Below are 22,224 nucleotides of genomic sequence, written 5' to 3'. Positions count from 1 at the left end.
ACTGGGCACGGCTGCCACTCACCCCTTCAGTCACTCATCTCTGAGCAGGCCTGGCCGCTGTCAGCATTTGCCCTTGCTCTCCCTGCAGTGAAGAAGTCAACTCATTTTTGACAAGGGCTCTAAGTATACACCGTGGGGAAAGAGGCTCTGGGCCCAGTTGCTACAGAATGGGATGGGGACATCAGCAGACCACAATTCCTGGTCCTGCTGACAGAACTCCCAGCCTCAAACCAGGATCTAGCCATCCTTCCTCCTTCCCTCCAGGCTGACCTCAAACTCGGGGTCAAGTGATGCTCCCCTCAGCCCTCGCTGCTGGGGCAGAGGCACACACCACTTGGCTGACTTCCCTTTCCTGGTTTGTCCTTCGGAAGAGACACACGGTCCTGGACACAGGTGCCCACAGGGCACAGGATGCAGGGGTACGTAAGTAACAAAGATGTCTACCTTTTTACTTTCAGAACAGATGTCAATAACCTTTCTTAATTCCTAAACTGTTTCCCCTTCCCTAACTTTGTCTTTTGCCCATTTTCTTACTTAGCTCAGGAGTTGACCAGGCAGTTGAGGAAGGGTCGGTCAGGCCTGCCAGAGGCTAAAGCCACAGCAGCAGGGATGAGCCAGGCTCCATCTACATCTGTGCTCTGGCTCAAGAGTGTATGTATGTATGTATGTATGTACGTACGTACGTACGTACGTACGTATGTATTTTTGTGTTACTGGGGGTGGAACGCAAGGATTTTCTTCTTCCGGGCTATACTACCAGACCTATTTTATACTTTATTTGGAAACAGGCCTCACTAAGTTGCTGAGAGCCTCACTAAGTAGCTGAGGCTGGCTTCTAATCTGCGTGATCCTCCTGTCTCAGCCTCCCAAATGCTGGGATTACAAGCGTGCGCCACCACGCCCGGCCTGGCTCAAGATTTTTATTTTTCTTTCTTTTTTTTTCTTTTTTGGTAGTGGGGGTGGATCCCAGAGGCTTTCTACCTCCGGGCTATACTCCCAGACCTTTTTTTATATTTTATTTGGAAACAGGGTCTCACTAAGTTGCTGAAAGCCTCACTAAGTAGCTGAGGCTGGCTTCGAACTCGTGCGATCCTCCTGTCTCAGCCTCCCAAGCGCGGGGATTACAAGCGTGCGCCACCATGCCTGGCAGCTCAAGATTTTAAACCAGGGTGTGGTGTTAATCTGGATAGCCAGCTTGAGAGCCCCTCAGGACTGGGAGGCCCTGTGGAGAGGATGCAGAAGAGCAATGGAGGGGCCGGCCAGCCCTGCACGCGGCCGCGCTCTCCAGCAGGCTGGGCGGGATGGAGCGCAGGCTGGAGGGAGCAACACGGGCTAGGAGGAGGCAGCTCCGTCTTCCCGAGCAGGTGGCCCGCTGCTCCCAGCCTGAGGACGTGACTCGGCTCCTTCGCTCCCAGCGTGGGCTCTCACCTGCCACCTCCAGGGAGCTTCCGGGCCTCTCCGCCTTGGCCGGGGCTGCCTCCTCAGTCCCGTGTTCCGAGGCTCTCTAGCATGCGGGTAGTTCTGTAGAACTTTGAGTGTGCAAGAAACTTGATAAACCCCTCTTTATGCTATACAGACCCTGTGGTTCTGTCTCTCAATAGAACCTGGACTAAACACAGGGTGTTTGTGGCTAATATGTTACAATGAGAAGATGACTTGCAAATGAAGACTCTCATTCTTTGAAAATGGCGGTCAGAGCTTCCCCGAGGGCTGCCCTGGAGGTGGAAGGTACTTCTCATCTGTGGTCCCACAACCCACCTTGCTCTTTTACTTTCCAAACCTGGTCCTTCAAGTGTTTGAACCTGCGACTCCTTGACACTGGACTAAAGATTATAATTCCCGACTACCTACACTTGGATTCAGGTTTGCTATTGGTGAAAAAAAACAACTGTTCTTTTTTAATTTTTTTTTTTTTTTTTTTTGGATTGGGGGTCGAACCCAGGGCGGTGCACTGGCCAGGCAGGCGCTTTGCCACTGAGCTACATCCCAGCCCACAACTGTTCTTCTGAATACAATCTATTTTTAACTCAGGCAACCCAGCATGGTACTGTGCTGTAACAAACATCTATTGGGTCTCCGCCTCAATTTCCAGTACAGAGCTCCTGTAACCTTCTGAGCAGCAGGGGTGCTCGGTACACTTGTTCTAACACGGCTGTCTCTTGGTGTCTGTGGGACCTGGTTTTAGGACTCACCACCCACAGATTCCAAAACACGGGTGCTCACATTCCTTGCACACGATGGCACGGTACCTGCGTTGTCACTTACGCACACATCTTCCCTTACACCACCTCTAGATTCCTATAATACCTGCCACCGTGAAGATGAGTACTGGGTACACAGCTGTTTACTGTGTTCTTTAGAGAATAATGACAAGAGAAATAAAAGCCCGTACATGTCTAGTAAAGACACTATTCCCTCTTTTTTCCAAATACTGTGAATGAACTGCAGCTGACTAAACTGGAGGCTGGACCTGAGGCTGAGGTGCTTGAGTTGCAAGATGAAGATGGCTGATTGTGTTTGGTGTGACTCTAGTTCCCGACAGAGTCCTGATCCTTTGGAATTTCCCGGGTGATGGAATTGCTTCTTCTTCTTCTTCTTTTTTTTCAGTACGAGGGCTTGAACCCAGGGGCATTCTACCTCCGAGCTATACCACCAGCCCTATTTTTTCTTATTTTGAGACAGTGTCTCACTAAGTTGTGGACGGCCTCATAAGTAGTTGAGGCTGGCCACGAACCCAGACCCTGTCTCAGCCTCCCAAATGCTGGGAGTACAAGCGTGCGCCACCATGCCCGGCTCTAGAATTGTCTTTTCTTCTAACGAGGCAACTTGAGGTGGGCTCCTGGATGGGGCTGGTCACCATGAAGCCCAAGCCATGATCAGAGCTTGGGACTCAAGTCCAATTCCACCTCTGGGAAGAGGATGCAAGTAGAGAGCCATGTTCAGAACAGACCCTGCTGTGTGAGGACGAGGTGAGCGCTCTGGGCAGGAGCGTGTGCAGCTGCTGGAGGTGGTGCCTGCCCCCCTCCTCCCCAGGGCTCTCTGCAGCTGGCCGCTCATCTCTTTATACTTGGTTTGTTCCTTGTAACACAAGAGCAATAACATGTGGCGAGTTTCCCTGACTTGTGAACTGCTTTAGCAAATTAGAGGAAGGAACAGAGTGGGTCCTGGGAAGCCCTGGCTGGCTCTAAATAGACACGTCAGGACTGAGTTAAATGCAGGACCCTGGTCTGTCAGCGTCTTGCTGCCTGGTGGTGGGTTCAGTGAGTAGAGTTTTCTGTGTTGTGCGGAGAGTAGAAGAGGCTAAAAAAAAGCTTGGTTTTGCTGCCTCTCACCCAGTTTCCTTTCGCGCGCTTACGGCAAGGGCCCGCTGCTCACCTGGTCCTTGGTAGGCCTGGGGGTGGCCGAAGGCGGTGTCCCAGTTGTTGGCAGTGTTTTTTGGGGCACCCTCAGGCTTGGACCCCCAGCCATCCGCACTGTCCCAGTTCCCAGGCTTGGGGGCACTCCAGGCTGACCAGGGGTCATTGCCGCTGCCGACCTGGTGTGGGGGAAAAAGAGAGTTGTGACTTGTGGAGACTGTGGCTGCACTTGGTGATGGACTGACAGGTCAAAGGAGTTGTGAAGGAGACTGGTGGAAATGTGTTTAACTGTTAGTCTCAAGGGTTTTTTCTTCAAGCATTGTAGGAAAGCACAGAATACAGCACCACCATCCTACTTTGCTGATGTTAACGTTTTTCCATATTTGCTTAGGAACTCTGAAAATAGAAATAAAGTATTGGGCTTGGCTAACGCCCTCTTTTTTCCTCCTCCCAGAAATAGCTGTGTCTCTGAGCTGTGTGTTCATCCCCGTGTGTCTCATGCCTCTGCTGCGTATGCACACCCCACAAATACCAGCTGCTTTATGGTTTTCAAGCTGCCCCATGACGTCATGCCGTCTGCGAGGCTTTGCAAGGTGCTGCTTCTGACCTGGCGTTGTGTTTTGGGATTACACATGTGGACGATGAGGACTTGTTTCATTCATCTTAATTGCTTTACAACAATCTTGTATTTTATGTAGGCTTTTATTTTTATTTGCAAAAACTAACACACAAGAAAATTCAAATAGAATAAAAAGATACACAATTAAGTAAAATACCTTCCACCCTAAGATGTCAGTCATTCTTTCAAAGACACCAATACTGTCAAAAGACAAAATTCCAAAAATTTAGTTATAGACCTAATTGGTTTTATTTGCAATTCATGAAGTGGGTGGCCTCCAACCCACGTAATATAATGAGAACCTTTGGGCAATGGTATGACAAAAAGACATCAGGAAAAGCTACTGTGGGCCTAACAGTGGGTCATTATAGGGTGCTAAGGATTAAAGCCCTTTTTTGTAAAGGGTTACTTTCTGCTGAAAAGGATTAAAAAGGACTTACTTCTCCAAATCCACCTAATACTTGGTTTCCTGCTTTCAGGAAAGACTGTTTTGCTGTGGAATCTGTTTCCTTAAAGTTTCAATTTGAAGCGGGGTGTGGTGGCACACAGCTGTAAACCTAGTTCTAAGGGTGGCTGAGATAAGAGGTCAAGCCAGAGGCCAGTGTGTGATATCTTAAAGAGACTGTTCCAAAATTAAAAAAAAAAAAAAAGGGCTAGGGGTATAGCTCAGAGGTTAAAATGCCCCAGGTTCAATCCTCAGGAGAACAACAACATAACAGAAGTACAGTGTGATTATGCGGCAGTTAGCATCAGTGACTCCACTTTGGCTTGGCCTGGTCTGCTGAGGCCTCGTGCCGGAGCTCAGTCTAAAACAGTGGTCTCCTGTGATTTCTGTTTAACACTACTGACAAAGTCCTTACAGATTCTTATTGGACTATTCCGCGCACAGAGATGCCTTTTTCGTTTTTCAACACAAAAGTGGCACTCTCTGCTCTGTACTTTCTTTGCTGTTTTCGTCTTCACTTCCTAGTATAATAATTCTCCAAGGTACATCAATATGTATGAACACAACATTCTTTTATATGTCGCCACAGAATTTCATTGTATTTATTTCCTGTAATTTAACCTGTATAAGCTGATGTTCATTTATCTCATTTTTAGTCTAAGACTACATGTATAACCTTGTAAATCTTTTTTACTGTATCTGATGAGCTATGTGAAATTCTCAGAAGAAAAACTGCTGAGCAAAGGATACATTTAGAAATGGTGGACTTTGTGAAATTGCTTTCCAGAGGGACTAGTTACATTCCTATCATTGCTGTGACCAAAACACCTGACAAAAACAACTCAGAAGAGAAGGAGTGTTCATCCTGGGCCAGGGCTGCAGCCATGACCAGGAGGCTCTGCAGCAGAAACATCATAGAGAAGAGGGCAGCAGAGAACAGCTGCTCTGCATGGGGAACAAGGGAAAGAGAGAGCGAGGGAGGGAGGAGGGAAAAGAGGGGCCAGGCACAGCCCCAGGCCACTACTTCCTCCAGCTATGCCCCTCCTACCTACAGCTCCTATCCCCTTCCAGTTGGTCTATTCAAAGTATTAATTCATGAAATGGACTAATAGGCTGGAGGGCCGGAGCAAGTAGTTTGCCACTGAGCTACAACCCTAGCCCACAGATACTTTAAGTGTGATGTTCTTGATGAGCTGATAGCTATGATATGTGTGCTACTCTCTGTCAGGCATATAACCTTCAAAACATTGTTATTTTACAGATTTTCCTTACATATATTAACTTGAGTCTTTTTTTTGAAAATAACTGCTATGGCTGTTCACAGAATAAGTGACTTTCATTATGCAATCGCAGAAACAATGATTTTTAGAACATGATACTATCATACTCTCAAATAACACCTTCCAAGTTATAAAAGTTGTTTTCTTACTACAAAAAGGTTAGAAGGCACAAGGAAGCACAGATGGATGGAGGGATGACAGATATATGATAAGGCAAAACAGTAAAATGTTAATGGTAAGATCTAGAAGACACGCTTATGATTATTCTCTATGAGATTTGCTTAACTCTTCTATGCTTGAAAATTTTAACAGAGCATTCAAAGCCTTGTATACATAATCACTGTCTTCTGAGCTCTGAAGGACGGGACAAGGAGGACACGGGGTCACCTGTCATCTTGTAAGTGCTTAGCAAAGCAAGTATCTGATAAACAAGTACACTTCCAGGACGTGTCTGTGGGCTCTATGACAAACACATGTTAATCCACCTTCTACTGTAGGTAGCTGATTACACCTGACTCTTCATAATCCCCTCCCATCTAATTAAATGCTCCTTAAGGGCTAGAAGCAATATAGTCAACATATTTGCTAATTTAACACTAAATTTAAAAGCAATTCTATTCTCATAAGACAGAGACTACGTTTACATTAGCTTTGTATAAGAATTATTTAAGGGTTTCCACTGATTTACTGTATTAGTTATGTTTCATGAGAAAGATGCCTGGATTGGACCCGACTATGGAGCCAGAAGGACCACAGGATGAACAAGGAGTGGCCCTGCGGGGTGGAAGTGACAGGCACACACACTGGACACCCAAAGGACAAGCTCCGGGAAGCTGTGCACATGCAAATGCAGAAACAGGCTGCTTAGCAACGGGACGCCTCCTGAGAAAGGTGTCATAGGCAAGCCCATAGCCGTGTGGGCATCAGGGCGTACTCACGCAGGCCTAGATGCGTGGAGGCTGCATGAGATATATACATATACACGGCCTTATTGCTTCTAGGGCTACAAAGAGCAAACCATGAGATTCAAAGAAGTATGAGAGGAAGTGACGTGGTAAGCGTGGTGCTCATGAGGCTGCTGCCAGGGCAACACAACAGCCTTTACACAGGAACACACTCTAAAACACTGAGATAAGCAGGATAGTATAGCAGATACATCAAGCCAGTAACGTCATTCTTCTTTATCACTGAGAATTAAGCACTGAAAATAACTGTATGTGCTTTTATAGGATTAGCAGCACAGTAGGCTTGTCTATACCAGCAGCACCACAAAAATGTGAGTAATGCATTCAGCTACGATGTCAGGACAGTAAGCACATCACTAGGCAACAGGGATTTACCAGCTCCATTATATTCTTATGGGACCACCATAATATATGCTGTCTGCCATTAAGCAAAGCACTGTGATAACGGGTGCTTAAATAACGGGTAGAGAGGGTCAGGAGAGTTACAGTCTGCTGGGTGGATTTTAATCCCTTTATGAATCCGCTGGAATTTGATTTAAGTAAGTTTCACATGGATATAATGATGAAGAATTCAGCCTTTAAAGGCTGTCTGGGATTGAATCCACCTTTGCCTCTGCTGTGTGAACGCAGGCAATTCACTTCACACAGCTTAGCGTCTATGCTTTTTAAAAATGATCATAGTAAAACTTTCTCATAGGAGTTTTGTTAGAATTAAATGACAGTGCATATATACTTATCAAATTCCTGGCACACTATGCATTTAACAGAGGTACCTCCATCCTTTACTTACTTATTTACTTATTTATTTTTTATTTTTGTGTTACTGGGGATGGAACCCAGGGGCTTTCTACCTACGGGCTACACACCCAGACCTATTTTTAAATTTTATTTGGAAACAGGGTCTCATTATGTTGCTGAGAGCCTCAGTTAATAGCTGAGGCTGGCTTCAAATCAAACAATCCTCCTAGCTCAGCCTCCCAAGTACTGGGATTACAAGTGTGTGCCACCAAGCCTGGCTTTTCTTCTATCCTTTATTTTTAATTTTTGCAGCAATGGGGATTGAACTAACTGATCTATATCCCCAATCCTTTTATTTTTTTAATTTTAAGATAGGGTCTCACTAAGTTGCCAACACTGGCCTCGAACTTGTGATCCTCCTATCTCAGTTGGGATTACAGGTGTGTGCCATGGAGCCCAGCACAATAGGTGTTATTTTAATATAAAGGGGTTCATCTAAAGTATAAAGAGCAAAGACCAGCATGTTTTTTATTTTTTTGGTGGTACTGGGGTTCCTGGAAGCCCTTCTACCTCCGGGCTACACTCCCAGACCTATTTTTTATAGTTTTATTTTTGGAAACAGGGTCTCTAAAGCCAGTGCAGCTGGCTTCGAACCTGTGTGATCCTCCTGTCTCTGCCTCCCAAGCGCGGGGATTACAAGCGTGCACCACCACACCCGGTGACCAGCATGTTTTTCTTTTTAAGTAAAACCCTATCTGAGTAGCACACCTATTAGTTTATGCTGCAAAGGGAAAAGCCAGATAGTTATATTGTCCAATATTTTCCATGTCAGGTCATATAACTAGAGAAAATTTAGCCCTCAGGATACTTTCTGGTTAAAGAACTGTTTTTTCAGATACATAAGAGGAGGACAAAGAAAGAAATGCTTCACCAGGAGACTCGAGAGAACCCCCTAATTCTTGAAGCTTTCAGCACAAGCATTTTCTGGGTGTTTGGTTTTTCTTGGGCCTGCTGTGCTGCCTTCTGTGCCCCCACCCAAAGCACCTGTGCAGACCTGGTCGGTGGGCCACTCAGCTTCTGGCTGAGGCTGCGGGTGTGGAGGTGCCCCCAGCCTCCTGCCACTCTCCTCTCTCATTTCTACTAAGCCACCTCCCCAGCCTCCTCTGCCCCTGCACTACCAAGCTCGCCTGACTCGCGGTCACTCACGGGGTCAGAGGCCCGGCCCTCCCTCTCACAGCCACACGAGGCTGTGCCAGTTGAGTCTCAGTGCCACGTGCACCCCAATTCTTCAGTGGTCCATCTTGAGATTTCCTTGCCCCAGCACAGTTTTCCCGAGATACTGTACCTGAAGCAATTGCCTTGCTCAGGAAGAGACAATGACTTTTAGGTTGTTAAATGTTTATTTTTTTCTTGCATTCACGTTTGAAATTTACCTTATTTATGGAAGAAGGAGAAGGAGAAGATGAAGAGGGTGGTGACTGGCTGAGACTTTCAACACAACCAATCTGAGTAAAAATATCCACCTTAAAACAGAAAAGGTGCTCCGTGAACACAAGGAGGAAGGGTACACCAAAGCCTTTGACCCCAAACAGCACAGCCACGGCAGGGCCAAGTTCAGCAGAGAATTCTAGCATGCTCTCACTCACAAACATGGCATGCAAATCCCCAGTTGTGTAGCAGTGGTTATTGTTATCTTCCAAAGTCTGTTGCTTCACATCATGATGTAGTATCACTAAAGCCCTAAAATAACTCTAAGCTGCACAGAAGGAATGGGACAGACATCATGCTCATCACACAGCCAACGGGACAAACTCCAGGGAGAACAAGACCACCAAGGTTCCCAAATGTGAAGGGTTTGAACCTTTTGCTCTCAAAGGCACTGGGCATGTGAGTCCAGCCAAGACCCACCAAGCCACTCTGTCACCCGGAAGCCAACACAGAGGCACCAGTGAGTCCCACCGAAAGCCCAGCTATGAGCGGTGAGCAGCCGGTGGTGGGAGGACTCGGGAGCAAAAGCAAACGTCTCTTGGTGTTGTCCCGAGGTTCTGCCTGGCCTTGGAGGAGCATCCTTGTCAAGTGAGGTAACCGACTGCTCCTAGAAGACCGAGCCAGGGCCAGACGGCAGCACATTGTCAAGGGGACATCTGTGGAGCCCAGTTCCCAGGCCTCGAGCTGCAAGTCCATGGCTGCCCACAGTGAGACCTGTGCTATCAATGCTATTAACGTGTATCCAGTGCCAGAGGATGCACATTCCCAGGCACAATGCTCTTGAGAAGTGGCATTACTGTTCTCATTTTACACATGCTAATAAACATGAGTTTGGAATTCAAATAATTCACAAAGATGATAACTAAGATGGAATAACATGAACCCAGTTACTACACTCACTTAAAACTTAAAAAAGACAAAATATGGAGAATTACTTTCTAATCACTGGATGGCAGACAATGAAGGATGGTGACCCTACAGCTGCCCCATTTACTGCCTGTAGAGACTCTCCGGGCCACAGGGCAGGGACAGAGAGCCACACCAAGTCCATGGTCTGCCGTGCGAAGGCGGCGTGGGCATGTGAGGCAGACTGCTGGGTGACAGGGAGCGCATGCCACACCCAGCTCTGCGGATGTGCCAAGGTCCCCCAGGTCAACACTGACACTTGACCAGCGCAGCAGACAAAGAAAGCGCCCAAAGGCAGAGAAAGACCTACGTGAAAGAAATGAGAGAATGCACCTCACGCAGGCTGCCCTGCCGCCAGAACGGAAGATCTCACGATTTGTACAGTTCTACAAGGGTTCTGCTGCAGGAGAGAAGCAAAATGGCCCTAATATTACTTCGGTCCCACTTACAAAGAGCTTAAATATAAAACCTGAAAGAATGAAACAGTCGTGAAGTAACTGAAGTGGATCCCATAACAAGGCTCAAAAATATTTATGGGAATGCAACACGATGCAGCATAAAACAAAATAAAAATCACAATGTCCGACATCCAATGAAAAGGCTACCAGCCATGAAAAAAGCATGACCCACCAAGAAGTGAAGGCCATCAGCACTGACTCAGCAACGATGCGGACACTGGCTCAGATATGTGCACGCAAGAAACCTTCAAACACTAATGAGGCAGAGGAAGCAGCTGGAACGGGCTCGCAAGAGGTGACACCTTTACAGAAAGAAAACAACACAGCATGCCAGTGGGCTGGAACACATCGAATCATGGTGAATCCATGGCCCACGTACCACGGAGAAGACGACAAACAGGGAACCGCACTTGCGACTTGAATCAGGCAAGGATGGCAGCTGGTGGTGAGCCATCAGATGAATAGGCAGCTAAATTACTACCAGGCATATTGCTTTCTGCCAGAAGGAGAAAACACACAGTGTAACTGAGGCAGAAGACTGTCTTCAACCTGATGTGGGGCTCATTCTGATCAGAAGCAGCAGGTTGGCCAGATTTCCGTCTTCTGATTTGATGTAACATGAAACATCACCTACGATATATTCTTACCCCAAATGTCCAAATAAGCTACTTATTATTTACCTTAAAAATGTCCAACTTGTAGGAATAACAGAGGATAAAGGAGCAACCCAATACCACAAGGAAACAAAAGGACAAACCCAGAAGACAGAAATTCCAAAGGACAACTGGCTAAATTCAAGTTTTAAAAATTTCCTAAAAATTAAAAAAAAGTAGAGGTCATGTTAGGAAAAAAGGAGACTTCAAAAGACATAATCAGATGAAATGTGTGGTCCTGGCATGAACATTAGCTCACAAACAAGCTGCCAAGGACATTTTGGGTTGGTGGGGAAAATTAAAACTGGCTTGGATATTGGGTGAGATGAAAATTTATTAAAAAGGAAAGGTAGGGTCTATGAAGTTTAAAAGGTTGCAAAATGCTGGGCACGGTGTCGCATGTACACCTGTAATCCTAATTCTTGGAGGCTGAGACAGAAGGATTGCAGGTTCCTGGCCAGCCTCAGTGACTTAGCGAGGCCCTTCGCAACTTAGTGAGACCCTATTTCAAGATTAACAAAATTAAAAGGGGAGGGCCTGGAGGTGTAAGCTTAGAGGCAGAATGCCCCCGACTTCAATCCCCAGTACCACAAAACAAGTAAATAAATGAATAAATAACTAGGTTGCAAACGACCAGAAGCAGTGGTATATACCTTTAATCTTAGTACTTGGTTGAGAGGCTGAGAAAGTAGGATCACAGGTTCAAGGACAGCAACTTAGCAAGACCCCCAGCAGCTTAGTGAGACCTTGCTTCAAAATAAAAAAAATAAAAAGGACTGGGGTGCACCTCGGAGGTGGAATGCCCCTGGTGGGTTCAATCCCAGTACCCCCCCAAAAAAGTTTGCAAACAATCTATGTACATATGATTTCATTCTAGTTCTACTTATTAGTTACCTTAACAGGTATAACTTAATAATACAGATCCATGATTGACATCCATACTTGTGTGCTTGTGTGTATATCCACGTTCACACGGAGGAGATAAGATGCACATGAGCACTGTCATTGTGGGAATGCGTGCTTTTCTTTAATCAGCAGCAGCTGAGCACAAAGTGACAGGTTATGGTTCTATAATTTGCTATTTTGTCACATTTTGCTTCCTATATGACATCCCAGGAGAAACTTGGCTCAGTAAGGAGTACAAACTATTTCTTACAACAAAACTGCAGCAGCACCAGGGCAAGGGCTTGTGTGGAACACGGGGACGCCCAGCTCACTCTCCACATTCCTAGGAAACAGGCAGACATGGTCGGAGAGGAACAGCCCCACTCACAGATGCCAGCCTGACTACTCTGCAGGGCTGGAGAGCGGGGCAGCCCGCCCGGACTTCTCCTGCTGTCTGCCTAAGAGTGGGCTCGGTCTGCGATCTAATGAACACTTCATTAAGGTTGTCTTTGTTTGGTTTTCACCAAACAGGCATTAGGAGTACAAGGAAATATGAGGGCTCAAAAGACATCGCTGTGTCCCCACTCATGGCCCAGTGTTTCTGTCTAGAAGTCACCAGGTCCAAGCGTCAACGTGCATCACTGCGCTTGCTAAGCCTAAGGAGAGCCCCTGCTTGGACTTCCTACCTTTACACATCGTCATTTGGAGAGGCCCTGCGTGCACCCAGAGCCGACCCCATTACCACCTGCGAGCAGTGTGTGGCACTCTGGTCACATACTCCCGCATCCTCTGGCCCATCCTGCCCGGCCTGCCGTACAACTATGCCCTAATCAAGAGGGTCCTGCTAGGAAAGGGAAAAGGCAAACAGGGAGAAAGAAATTTGGTGCCTGGAGACTTTCACGGCAAGAGTTCTTTACATACTAATGAAATCAGCCTACATATCAACGTGTTAGAAGGAGTTTTCCTACTTCTAACACACCTGTAACCCCAGTACTTGGAAGGCTGAGACAAAGAGGACTGCAAGCTCAAAGCCAGCCCCAGCAACTTAGCAAGGTCCTTAGCAACTTAGTGAGAACCTGTTGTCAAATAAAAAAGTAAAGTAGGGCAGGGGTGTGCCCCAGAGTTTGAATGCCCTTGGGTTCAATCCTCAGCACCACAAAAAAGGAGAGGCTGGGGGTATAGCTTGAGATAGAACACCCTTGGGTTCAAATCCTAGTCCTAGTACAAAAATTAAAAGCATTTTTCCTAGTTTAATGTTACTTTTCGACTTAACTATTCTTTCCTTAATGGCTGCTAGACATTATATCATCAGGCTTAGAAAAGCCTCTCATAGCCTAAAATTATATAAAAATGTCACCTATATTTTCTCCAAGTCCTTAAAAAGTAATCTCAGCTTTATAATTTCCCAAATTACACTGTTCAAGTACATTTAAAGAACAAAGCATCCCATTCGTTTACACTTGCAATTCTAGTCTAACTTGTAGCCAAGCACCTGAACTCCATATTGACTAATCATGGGTCCTCTTCACCTACTATCAAAGCATTCACACATGGTTATGGTGGTGACTTTCTGGGCACCAGCTGCTTCTCTCACGCCCATGATTGGTCAGTGTATCTGGAAACAGAGGGTACCCAACTAACCTGAGATTCAAAGTTTTAAGAAAAAAAGATGTGCTCATTTACGTAAGTATTAAGTTACAAATTTATGAACTAATTGCTCTGAAATCCAGTTATTGAATAAAAATATAATGCTAGAGTCAGGCGTATGGCTCACGCTTGTAACCCCAGCATTCAGGAGGCTGAGACAGGAGGATCCGGGTTCACAGCCAGCCTCAGCTACTTAGTGAGGCCCTTTGCAACTCAGTGAGACCCTGTTTCAAAATAAAAAATAAAAAACAGGTAGGGCCGGGAGCGTAACTCGGAGGTAGAATGCCCCTGGGCTCCACCCCCAGTACCGCAAAAAAAAAAAAAAAAAAAAAAAAAAAAAAAAAAAAAAAAAAAAAAGCCAAGGAAGGAAGGCTCAATAAAGAATAGCAAGCTCAAAATAAGTTATTAGAAATCTTTAAAAAAATACATGGATTCAGTAGAAAAACAGGACAGTCAGAATGCTAGATAACAGGAGGAGGTGTTCAACTTGCCTGCATGGGAAGAGCCTGTTTACACTAAGTGATGCCGGGACCGGGAGCAGACGCTGGCTCAGGCTCCGTGCTTGAGAAACGCCACCCCGCGGGTGGAACCGGCTTCCCCAACGCACTTGTCCTCAAAGCGAACCATCCCTCGGGAGGGAGAGCACAAGCCGTGGCCCTAGGAGCAGGACTTTCTTACTGACACTTGGAAAATCAAAGAATGGGCGAGCCTGAGAGCAAAGACAGTTACGACTACCAACTAACGTTGTCCAGCTCTTCCTCATGATATCCTTCATAGGATTTAAAAAGCATTCCATAGTTTATGCCTATTTACATTGTTCTCGCATACAGGTAACTGAGAGCAGAGATAGTTATTAAACATATTTTACTTTATTTAAATGTAACTCAAATACTCAAATTAGTCATGCTTTCTGGATTTTATATCCACTTCACTTTTTCTTTGCATTCAAAGGATTGGATTCAACTTAGTATCAGATTAGATTATATTAGTAGAATGTTTGTTAGCTGGGTGTGGTGTGCACACTTGTAATCCCAGTACTTGGGAGGCTGAGAGAGGAGGATTGCAGGTTTGCTGCCAGTCTCAGCTACTTAGTGAGACTCTGTTTCAAAATAAAGAATAAACATTAGGCCTGGGGCTGTAGCTCACAGGTAGAATGCTCCTGGGTTCAATCCCCAGTACTGCATAAGTAAATAAGTAAATAAATAAACTTACCAATTTTAATCAGTTAATATTACGACACTTAACTACTGACAAACTGACTCCAGAACAGACCCAGATCTGAACTGGCTTTGACTCCGCGTCACTGGCTAATGCTCCAGCCTATCCTGAGCTAATGGCTGCGGCAGGCTTCCTGAATTAAAAGAAAGTGAGGATTTTGTTTGCTTCCTTCTACTCTATGGTCACCTTACTATATTTCCCTTTTATCAAAACGCTGCCTTTTTACTTAATGCAAACCCATTTCACAGATGTTTCTGTATAACTCAGTGGGGATGACTGGGTTGTTCCCATGCTTCCATTTCAGAGATTATTTGTACTTCTGGGGTCTGTGTTCACAGCAACAGAAGCAAATCTCAATTGACACCTACTTGCAAATCTCAATTGACACCTACTTTTTTCTTATAATCAGTCTTGAAAACAGTATTTAGCAGGCTTAATAGGTGAGTTCTTTGTTAATACCCAACAGAAATGCCACATACAAAAAACTAGAAGCTCCTCTGTTAGGCTCTGAGGGCACGGCAGTAGCCGTGATGCCCCACAAGCTTCCCTAAGTGCGCTTTGCCCCCAGGAGCCAGGCTGGACCAGCGGGTGATGTAAGACATACCTGGCTGTTGCTGTTGGCAGCTGATGAGTTGGCTTGAGCAGTACTTGCTGAGAGAGAATCAAGGAAAGCCTGATCAGCCACTGAATTTCCACAAGAAAACGGATCTTTTCCATCACTAGGTAACATCTGAATATTACAAAAAAATCATAATTACTTTCAGATTAGGTTCATCTCAGAGGGAGACCCTCTAAGGGTAAGCAAGAATTGTCATCTATTATGAAAAAGAGGGGTATAGGAGCTGGCGTGGTGGTGCACACTTGTAATCCCAGTACTTGGGAGGTTGAGAGGATGATCACAGGTTCAAAGTCAGCCTTAGCTACTTAGTGAGGCCCTTTGCAACTTAGCGAGACCTTGTTTGAAAATGAAGACTAAAAAATAGGGCTGGGTGTAGCTCAGAGGTAGAATGCCCCTGGGTTCAATCCCCAGTACTACAAAAAAAAAAAAAAAAAAAAAAAAAGGAAAAAAAAGAAAAGAGGTTTATACTTTTTGATGCTATAAGCTTTTCCCTAGGCATGCTTTTGCTATGTTCTGCAATTGTGGTAAGTTGTGTTTTCATTTTTGTTTAATTAAACTGTCTTCTAAATTTCTCTTGAGATTTCTTCTCTGACATATGTATTGTTTAGAATTGTGTTTAACTTCCAGGTACCTGGGGATTTTTAAGTTATCTTTCTGTTTTTGAGTTTCAGTCCATTGTGGTCTGAGAAGAGACACTGTGTGATTTATTTTTCAAAGGAGTATTTATTTATTTTTGAAGATTCTAATTTAATCTCTTTTGGTAGCACTGGGGCTCAAACCCAGGGCCTTGTGTGTGAGAGGCAAGTACTTTGCACCCCGGCCCTCTCTTCTTAAAACATGTTGAACCTTATCTTATGATTCAGAACATGGTCTACCTTGGCAAATGTCCCATGTGAGCTTGAGAAAAAAGCACTGTCTGCTATTACTGGCGAGGCAGTCCACAGATGTCCATCCTAGCCAGCTGACTGAGGGTGCTCAAGTTAAACTGCATTCTTATTGACTTTCTGTCCATTGAATCTGTCCTTTTTTGATACATGTAGTCTATAGTCTTAAAAAAATAAGCAAACCTAAAAATGTATGGAATTGCTATTCCTTTCTAGAAGTTAGCAGAATTCTAGAAAGTAAAATGAATGCTAAAATCAACCTAAATCCTTAGATTTTTCTCAATCTCATCTATTTTTAGGATCCCAAAAAGGTTCACAGAGCTAAACAGGATATAAACTGATGGGGATTTAGCCTGTATTGATTGTTAATAAGAGCTGTATTAATTGCTAATAAGAACAAGTTTTGAGGACTTCCAGGAAGATGGCGACCGAGAAAAGCGGGGCTTAAGAGCCCCGCTAAAAACCAATCTCCATTACCACAAAATCAGCGCCTTTCATAGCCAGAAAACACCATCACCAGAGAAACAAAAAAAATCAGGCTCCAGAGAGAAAGCGGACTGAGAACAGAGCTCAGAGCCACAGAGGAGATACACCGGCCTCACGCCCGAGGACGCGGCAGCAGCGCCATACTGCCGGCGGCATCTTTCGGCGCAGGGAGCATCTAAAGCTCCCAGTGGCTGAGCTCAGCACACGCTGCAGGGACTCAGAGTGGAACTCAAAATCAGAGAAGAAAAAATACGCCAGCCTCACAGCCGAGGGCGTGGCAGCAGCGCCATACTGCCACTGGTGGCAGCAGCAGTGAATTCACGGAGTCCAGTACAGCTACATCTGCGTACTCAAGAACAGTGAGTCAAATTGCGGGCCACAGAGGAGAAATCCCAGTACTGTACTCCCTGGGACTTGACCCAGTGGGGGAGTGGTGGTGGCAGAGATATCACACCATAGGAGAACGTGCAACCTGGCACCCCCCATAGTCTAAAGCAGCCTCTATCGACTCCCTGGGTCTGAGACTCTGTGATACAACCCAGTAAAGGAGTAGTGGGGTCTGAGATACCACAGACTCAAGATCCAGAGCACCTTAAGCGAAGTCATAGTGACCCAAGGGAAGAACCCAGAGAAGGCACAAACTTCCGAAATCATGGGAAAGAGGAATAACACTGGAGCAATGAATGCCCACAACCCCACAGCATCAGAACCCGATAAAACAGAAAATCAGAGACTTCTAGAAGATCAAATCAGGAAAATAACTGTAGAAATAATAGAGGTGCTTCGAAAAGAATTCAGAGAGAGCCAAAAAGAGATAAAGGATGCAATTAATGAAGTAAAGGCCTCAATTCAAAGCACAAACAACCGATTAGAACACATGGAGAACAGAATCTCGCTCTTAGAAGATGATCATTCCAAAAATGAACGCAGTTTCTAGTCTAGAAAAAAATATCCAACAGCAGGAATCTGACATTGAAGAAATATGGGCCCATTTTAAGAGAGCTAACCTAAGAATAATTGGAATAGAGGAGGGAAAAGAAGGTGAAACCAAAGGGATCAACAATCTCTTCAAGGAAGTAATAGCAGAAAATTTTCCAAACATAGAGCAAGAGGTCGATACACAGGTCCAGGAAACTTATAGAACTCCCTTTAGACAGGATCGGAGAAGAGGATCCCCACGCCACATAATTGTCAAAATGACCAATGTGGAAGCCAAGCAGAGAATCTTAAAGGCAACAAAAACAAAGGACCAAGTGACATTCTGAGGCAAAACAGTTAGAATCACTCCAGACTTCCCAAACCAAGTCATGAGAGCCAGAAGGGCTTGGAGTAACATATTCCAAACTCTGAAAGAAAACAACTTCCAGCCAAAAATTTCCTACCCAGCAAAACTTTCTATCAAATTAGATGGAGAAATAAGAAGCTTCCATGACAAACAGAAACTGAAGGAATTTATGTCTTCAAAACCAGCGCTAGAGAAAATACTCAAAGAGATTAACTACAAAGAAGAAATAGGTAACACACACCAGAAACAGAGAAACAAGATTTTCCATCCAACAATAAGATTGGTTATCTGTGGAGATTCATTATTTATGTTAGTTTTTACCTATCTCTAAATTGTATTGTTTGCCTTTATTGTTGTTAATTTTTAGGATGTCTAGTTGGAATATTAATATACCTTCAGATATAGCATTTGGAAATATTTTATCCCATTCTATTAGTAACTTTTAACTCTGTTTACATTGTCTTTGGATATACAATATTTTTTTTTTTATTTTTTAGGGAGTTTGTATACTCTTCTGTTGCCTGTGCCATTGAAATCATATCCAAGAAATCACTGCCAATTTCAATGTTGTGAGGTTTTATGACCCAGATTTTCTTCTAAAAGTTTATAGTCTTAAGATTTATATTTAGGTCTTTTATCTATTTTGAGTTAATATTTGTATATGGGATTAGGTAAGGGTCCAATTTTATTCTTTTCCATGTAATTATTATTTTTCAACAATATTTAGTTAAAAGATTATTATTTCCACCACCAAATGTTCGTGGAAACCTTGTCAAAAATAACCTGACAATATAGGGAAGAATTTAGCTCTAGGCTTTTATTTAACTCCAATGGTTTATATATCTGCCTTTAGAACAGTACTACACTGTTTCAATTATTGTAGCTTTATATGGTTTGAAATCAGAAAATATATATCTTCTAGCTTTGTTCTTTTTCAAGATTGTTTTGGGTATCTAGAGTCCATATTCCATATTAGGATAGATTTTTTTTCTGAAAAATAAATATATAAATATATGATAGTTTCACCTAAAAAAATAGAAAAAAAATATTCTCTGGTAAGAAAGAAAGCAAAAAAAATATTGAAATGTTATCTTTAAGTCATCAAAAGCTTGGTATCAGACAAATGAAACTGTTATGTGAGATTATCATTTTTAATTTTGGATAATTGCTATAATACTAGATGTCAACCACTAATCCAAGCATGGGAGGGAGGGATGGGGAAAGAATGGGGTGGGGATCGGGTGGGGGCTGACTGGGCGATGTGTGCATGTATGTCTACAAAAGTTTGTATCCCACTATGTTGTATGAATACAGTGCACCAATAAAAAAAAAAAAAGAACAAGTTTTCATACCTAGGCAAAACAATAAAATCCTTTCTCTGTCTCTAAGCCGTCAGCCAAGGGCTACAGCCAGGGTTGACCTCGGTCAGCTAAACGTTGTCTGTCAGCCCAGCTGAACACTGAATGTTAAAACAGAGGAATTGCGTAGACTCTCACAACAGTTTAGGCTAAAGTTAAAAGATGAAAATGCAAGCTATATTAATCCAGTAGTAATTACTAATTACACAAAATAGTTATAGCCCAAAACCTCCATACCTTTTAGAAGGATATATTGTTGTGTCTTTCTTCTCTTTATTATACAACATGTTTTCAACATAATAAGTAAATTCTAGCAGACAGAGATAGGAAAAGGCTAAGAACTCACCAAGGACACAGGTGGACAGTATATGCTTTAAACTGAAGAGTAAAAATAAACCCCAAAACCAGCAGGCTTCTACCATGTAGCCCCTGACTTTGCTAGCCAAGTAACACATTTTGATCAATGAGATCAGACCTGTCTGTCCCTGTAAAAATGAACAAAGAGTGCTTACACAGCAGAGATAACTTGTGGGCCTACACCTGCATTTGGGGAAAATAAAAAAATTTTTGGTTAAGCAGGATGGGAGGAAGGAGTTAATGAATTATCATAAAAATGTTACGTGTTCAGAGATCTCCCTGCCTTACTTTCAAGGCACTCTACTGCATCCCTCTGATGTAGGGCTTTGATTATTCTGTCCCTATTTTCTATTTTTGTAATAAGAAAGCTTTGCTTAAGCATACAGCAGTGCAATTCTGGCTATTTTTCTAAACTAGCTAAGAATAAGAACCCACGGCAACATCTCAAACCGTTACTGTGGACTGAGCCCAGGGGCCAATGAACCTCTGGAACCGTGCAGACAAGGCTGGGGTACGTGTGCGAGCACACCCATCTGAAGGAAAACCTGCAGATTGCATAGATTCTCCAGCCTCTAGTCTTCCCTTATTCTGCAGCAGAGTATCAGGGAAAACATCTTCCCAGGGGCATTCTTCCTCTCTGCTGGAGGTGAACCCAAGAACCATCATGATTTATACATATCTAGTTTTACTCACGGGGCCCCAGACAACCTTAGTTTTTCTCTGCACCCAAGATGAGGCAAGTCCACCAAGCTCCTAATGCTACTTTTTGGGAGACCTACACACAACCAGCAGGGGGCGCCAGGTGGTTGATTCAGAAGAGGGTGCTGGCTCGGAGTGGGCGTGTCGGGCAGGGCACCCCTGTAGGTGCATGACACGTGGCACCTCTCACAGCAGCTCATGGAAGGCCACGCTTGGTACCTTCAACACACTCTTCTGTCTAAGGAAATGGGGGAAGGAACTGAGTGGAATGTCCTTTTAGAAAATCTGTTTATACTTTGAATAAATAGTGTTTTAGGCAGCAGTAATTATACAATATTAGCAAAGGAAAAGTACAGACTTCTATTCAGAAAAATTGAAGTGAGACTCTGTTTCAAAATAAGGAATAAAAAAAATAGGGCTGGGGGTGTAGCGCAGAGGTAGAATGCCTGAGTACTGCAAAAAATTAACAAATAAATAAGTAAAAGAAAGAAAGAAAACGTTGTTATTCTTAAAAGGAACTTAAATACCTGTAGTCACTCTTTGGAGCTTGAGTCTAGAAGTAATATTTTTGCTTAGCTCTACTTCAGTGTATTTCCATATTTTAAATAATTAACACTGTGTGTGTGTGTGTGTGTGGTGTGTGTGTGTGTGTGTGTGTGTGTGTGTGTGTGTGTTGTAGTGGGCCTGAACCCAGGGGCTACACCCACTGCCCAGGGTCTTGCTAGGCTTCTGAGAGTCTTGCTATGTTGCTGCAGCTGTCCTTAAGCCTGTAATTTTCCCATCTCATCCTTCCAAGTATTGGGATTACAGGTCTGTGCTGCCACCATGTCTGGCTGCACTTACTACTCTGAGGGTGGACATTTGATTTTTTTTTTTTTTTTTTTTTGGTGGTACTGGGGTTCCTGGAAACCCTTCTACTCCGGGCTACACTCCTAGACCTATTTTATATTTTTATTTGGAAACAGGGTCTCTTAAGCCATCGCGGCTGGCTTCAAACCTGCACAATCTTCCTGTCTCCGCCTCCCAAGCGCGGGGATTATCAGCGTGTGCCACCACGCCCAGCTGGACATTTCATTTTTATAAAGTCGCTGCCTCCCCTCTGTCCTCTGACAAAGGTCAGCGGTGCTCATCAAGGACAGGACAGTCTTACCTCCACATAGTCTGTGGGAACAAGCCCTCGTTCTCCTTTGCTGTTTCTTCCTTCCAGCCATCCTCCACCAACATCCTAACCAAGAATAAAAAAAAGAAAAAGAAAAAAATTAGAGTTGGAATTTCCTGCAGATATTTTGCTTTAGGAGCTGCTATAAGTTCATTTATAAATTGTTACATTAAAAATAGCTGCATTAAGTTTTTATTGTTGCAGAGTTAACACTATACAAAATGTTAAATCTAGGGTGTTCTACAACTGAGCTAGTCCCAGGCCCTTCTTATTTTGATACAAGGTCTCGCTAAGTTACTACATTTGAACCTGCAATCCTGTTTCAGCCTCCCTGTCTTTTTATTTTAATACACTTCTACTGGTGCCCTGTAACTCTACACAGTGGGATTCAAAATGACATAAATATACAAGCACGTGGCAAAAAATGATGTAATCCAACAAGACAAACTGAACTTCTACAGTAAGTCATTACAGACTGAAAAACAGCCTTTCACTAGATGACCATCATTTGCGATTCCTTTCTTACTAGTCTATGGTAAATGGTCAAAGTGGTGTGCCGCCGTCAAGTGCTGGAATGCAGCCCCCTAACCTGAATCTGCACTGCCTGCTGTGTACGTTCTGGACACAGGAATGAGGTGGAAAGCACTGAGAGGTGCTCAGAGCTTGGCCTACAGGGGCTCTGCACAGGGATGCTCTCTCTTGGATCCCCAAGCTGATAT

At 44.1% G+C, this 22,224-nt stretch overlaps 1 protein-coding gene across 1 annotated transcript in view; it reads right to left on the bottom strand.

The window, feature by feature from the left end:
- The window catches only part of SNX9 (sorting nexin 9), a gene marked incomplete at its 5' end in the record, with an annotated part of 63,232 nt that overhangs the window by 33,994 nt on the left and 7,014 nt on the right, over nt 1-22,224 (bottom strand). The window contains 4 exons of the mRNA XM_080700153.1: nt 3,376-3,535; nt 8,837-8,926; nt 15,263-15,388; nt 21,497-21,571. Of these exons, the coding sequence (XP_080556279.1) occupies nt 3,376-3,535; nt 8,837-8,926; nt 15,263-15,388; nt 21,497-21,571 (451 nt within the window). The remainder of the gene's footprint in view (nt 1-3,375; nt 3,536-8,836; nt 8,927-15,262; nt 15,389-21,496; nt 21,572-22,224) is intronic.

The sequence above is a fragment of the Muscardinus avellanarius genome, assembly GCF_963383645.1.
Source record: "Muscardinus avellanarius genome assembly, chromosome: 8".
Classification (NCBI taxonomy): Eukaryota; Metazoa; Chordata; class Mammalia; order Rodentia; family Gliridae; genus Muscardinus; species Muscardinus avellanarius.
This window is presented reverse-complemented; position numbering and strand designations above follow the sequence as displayed.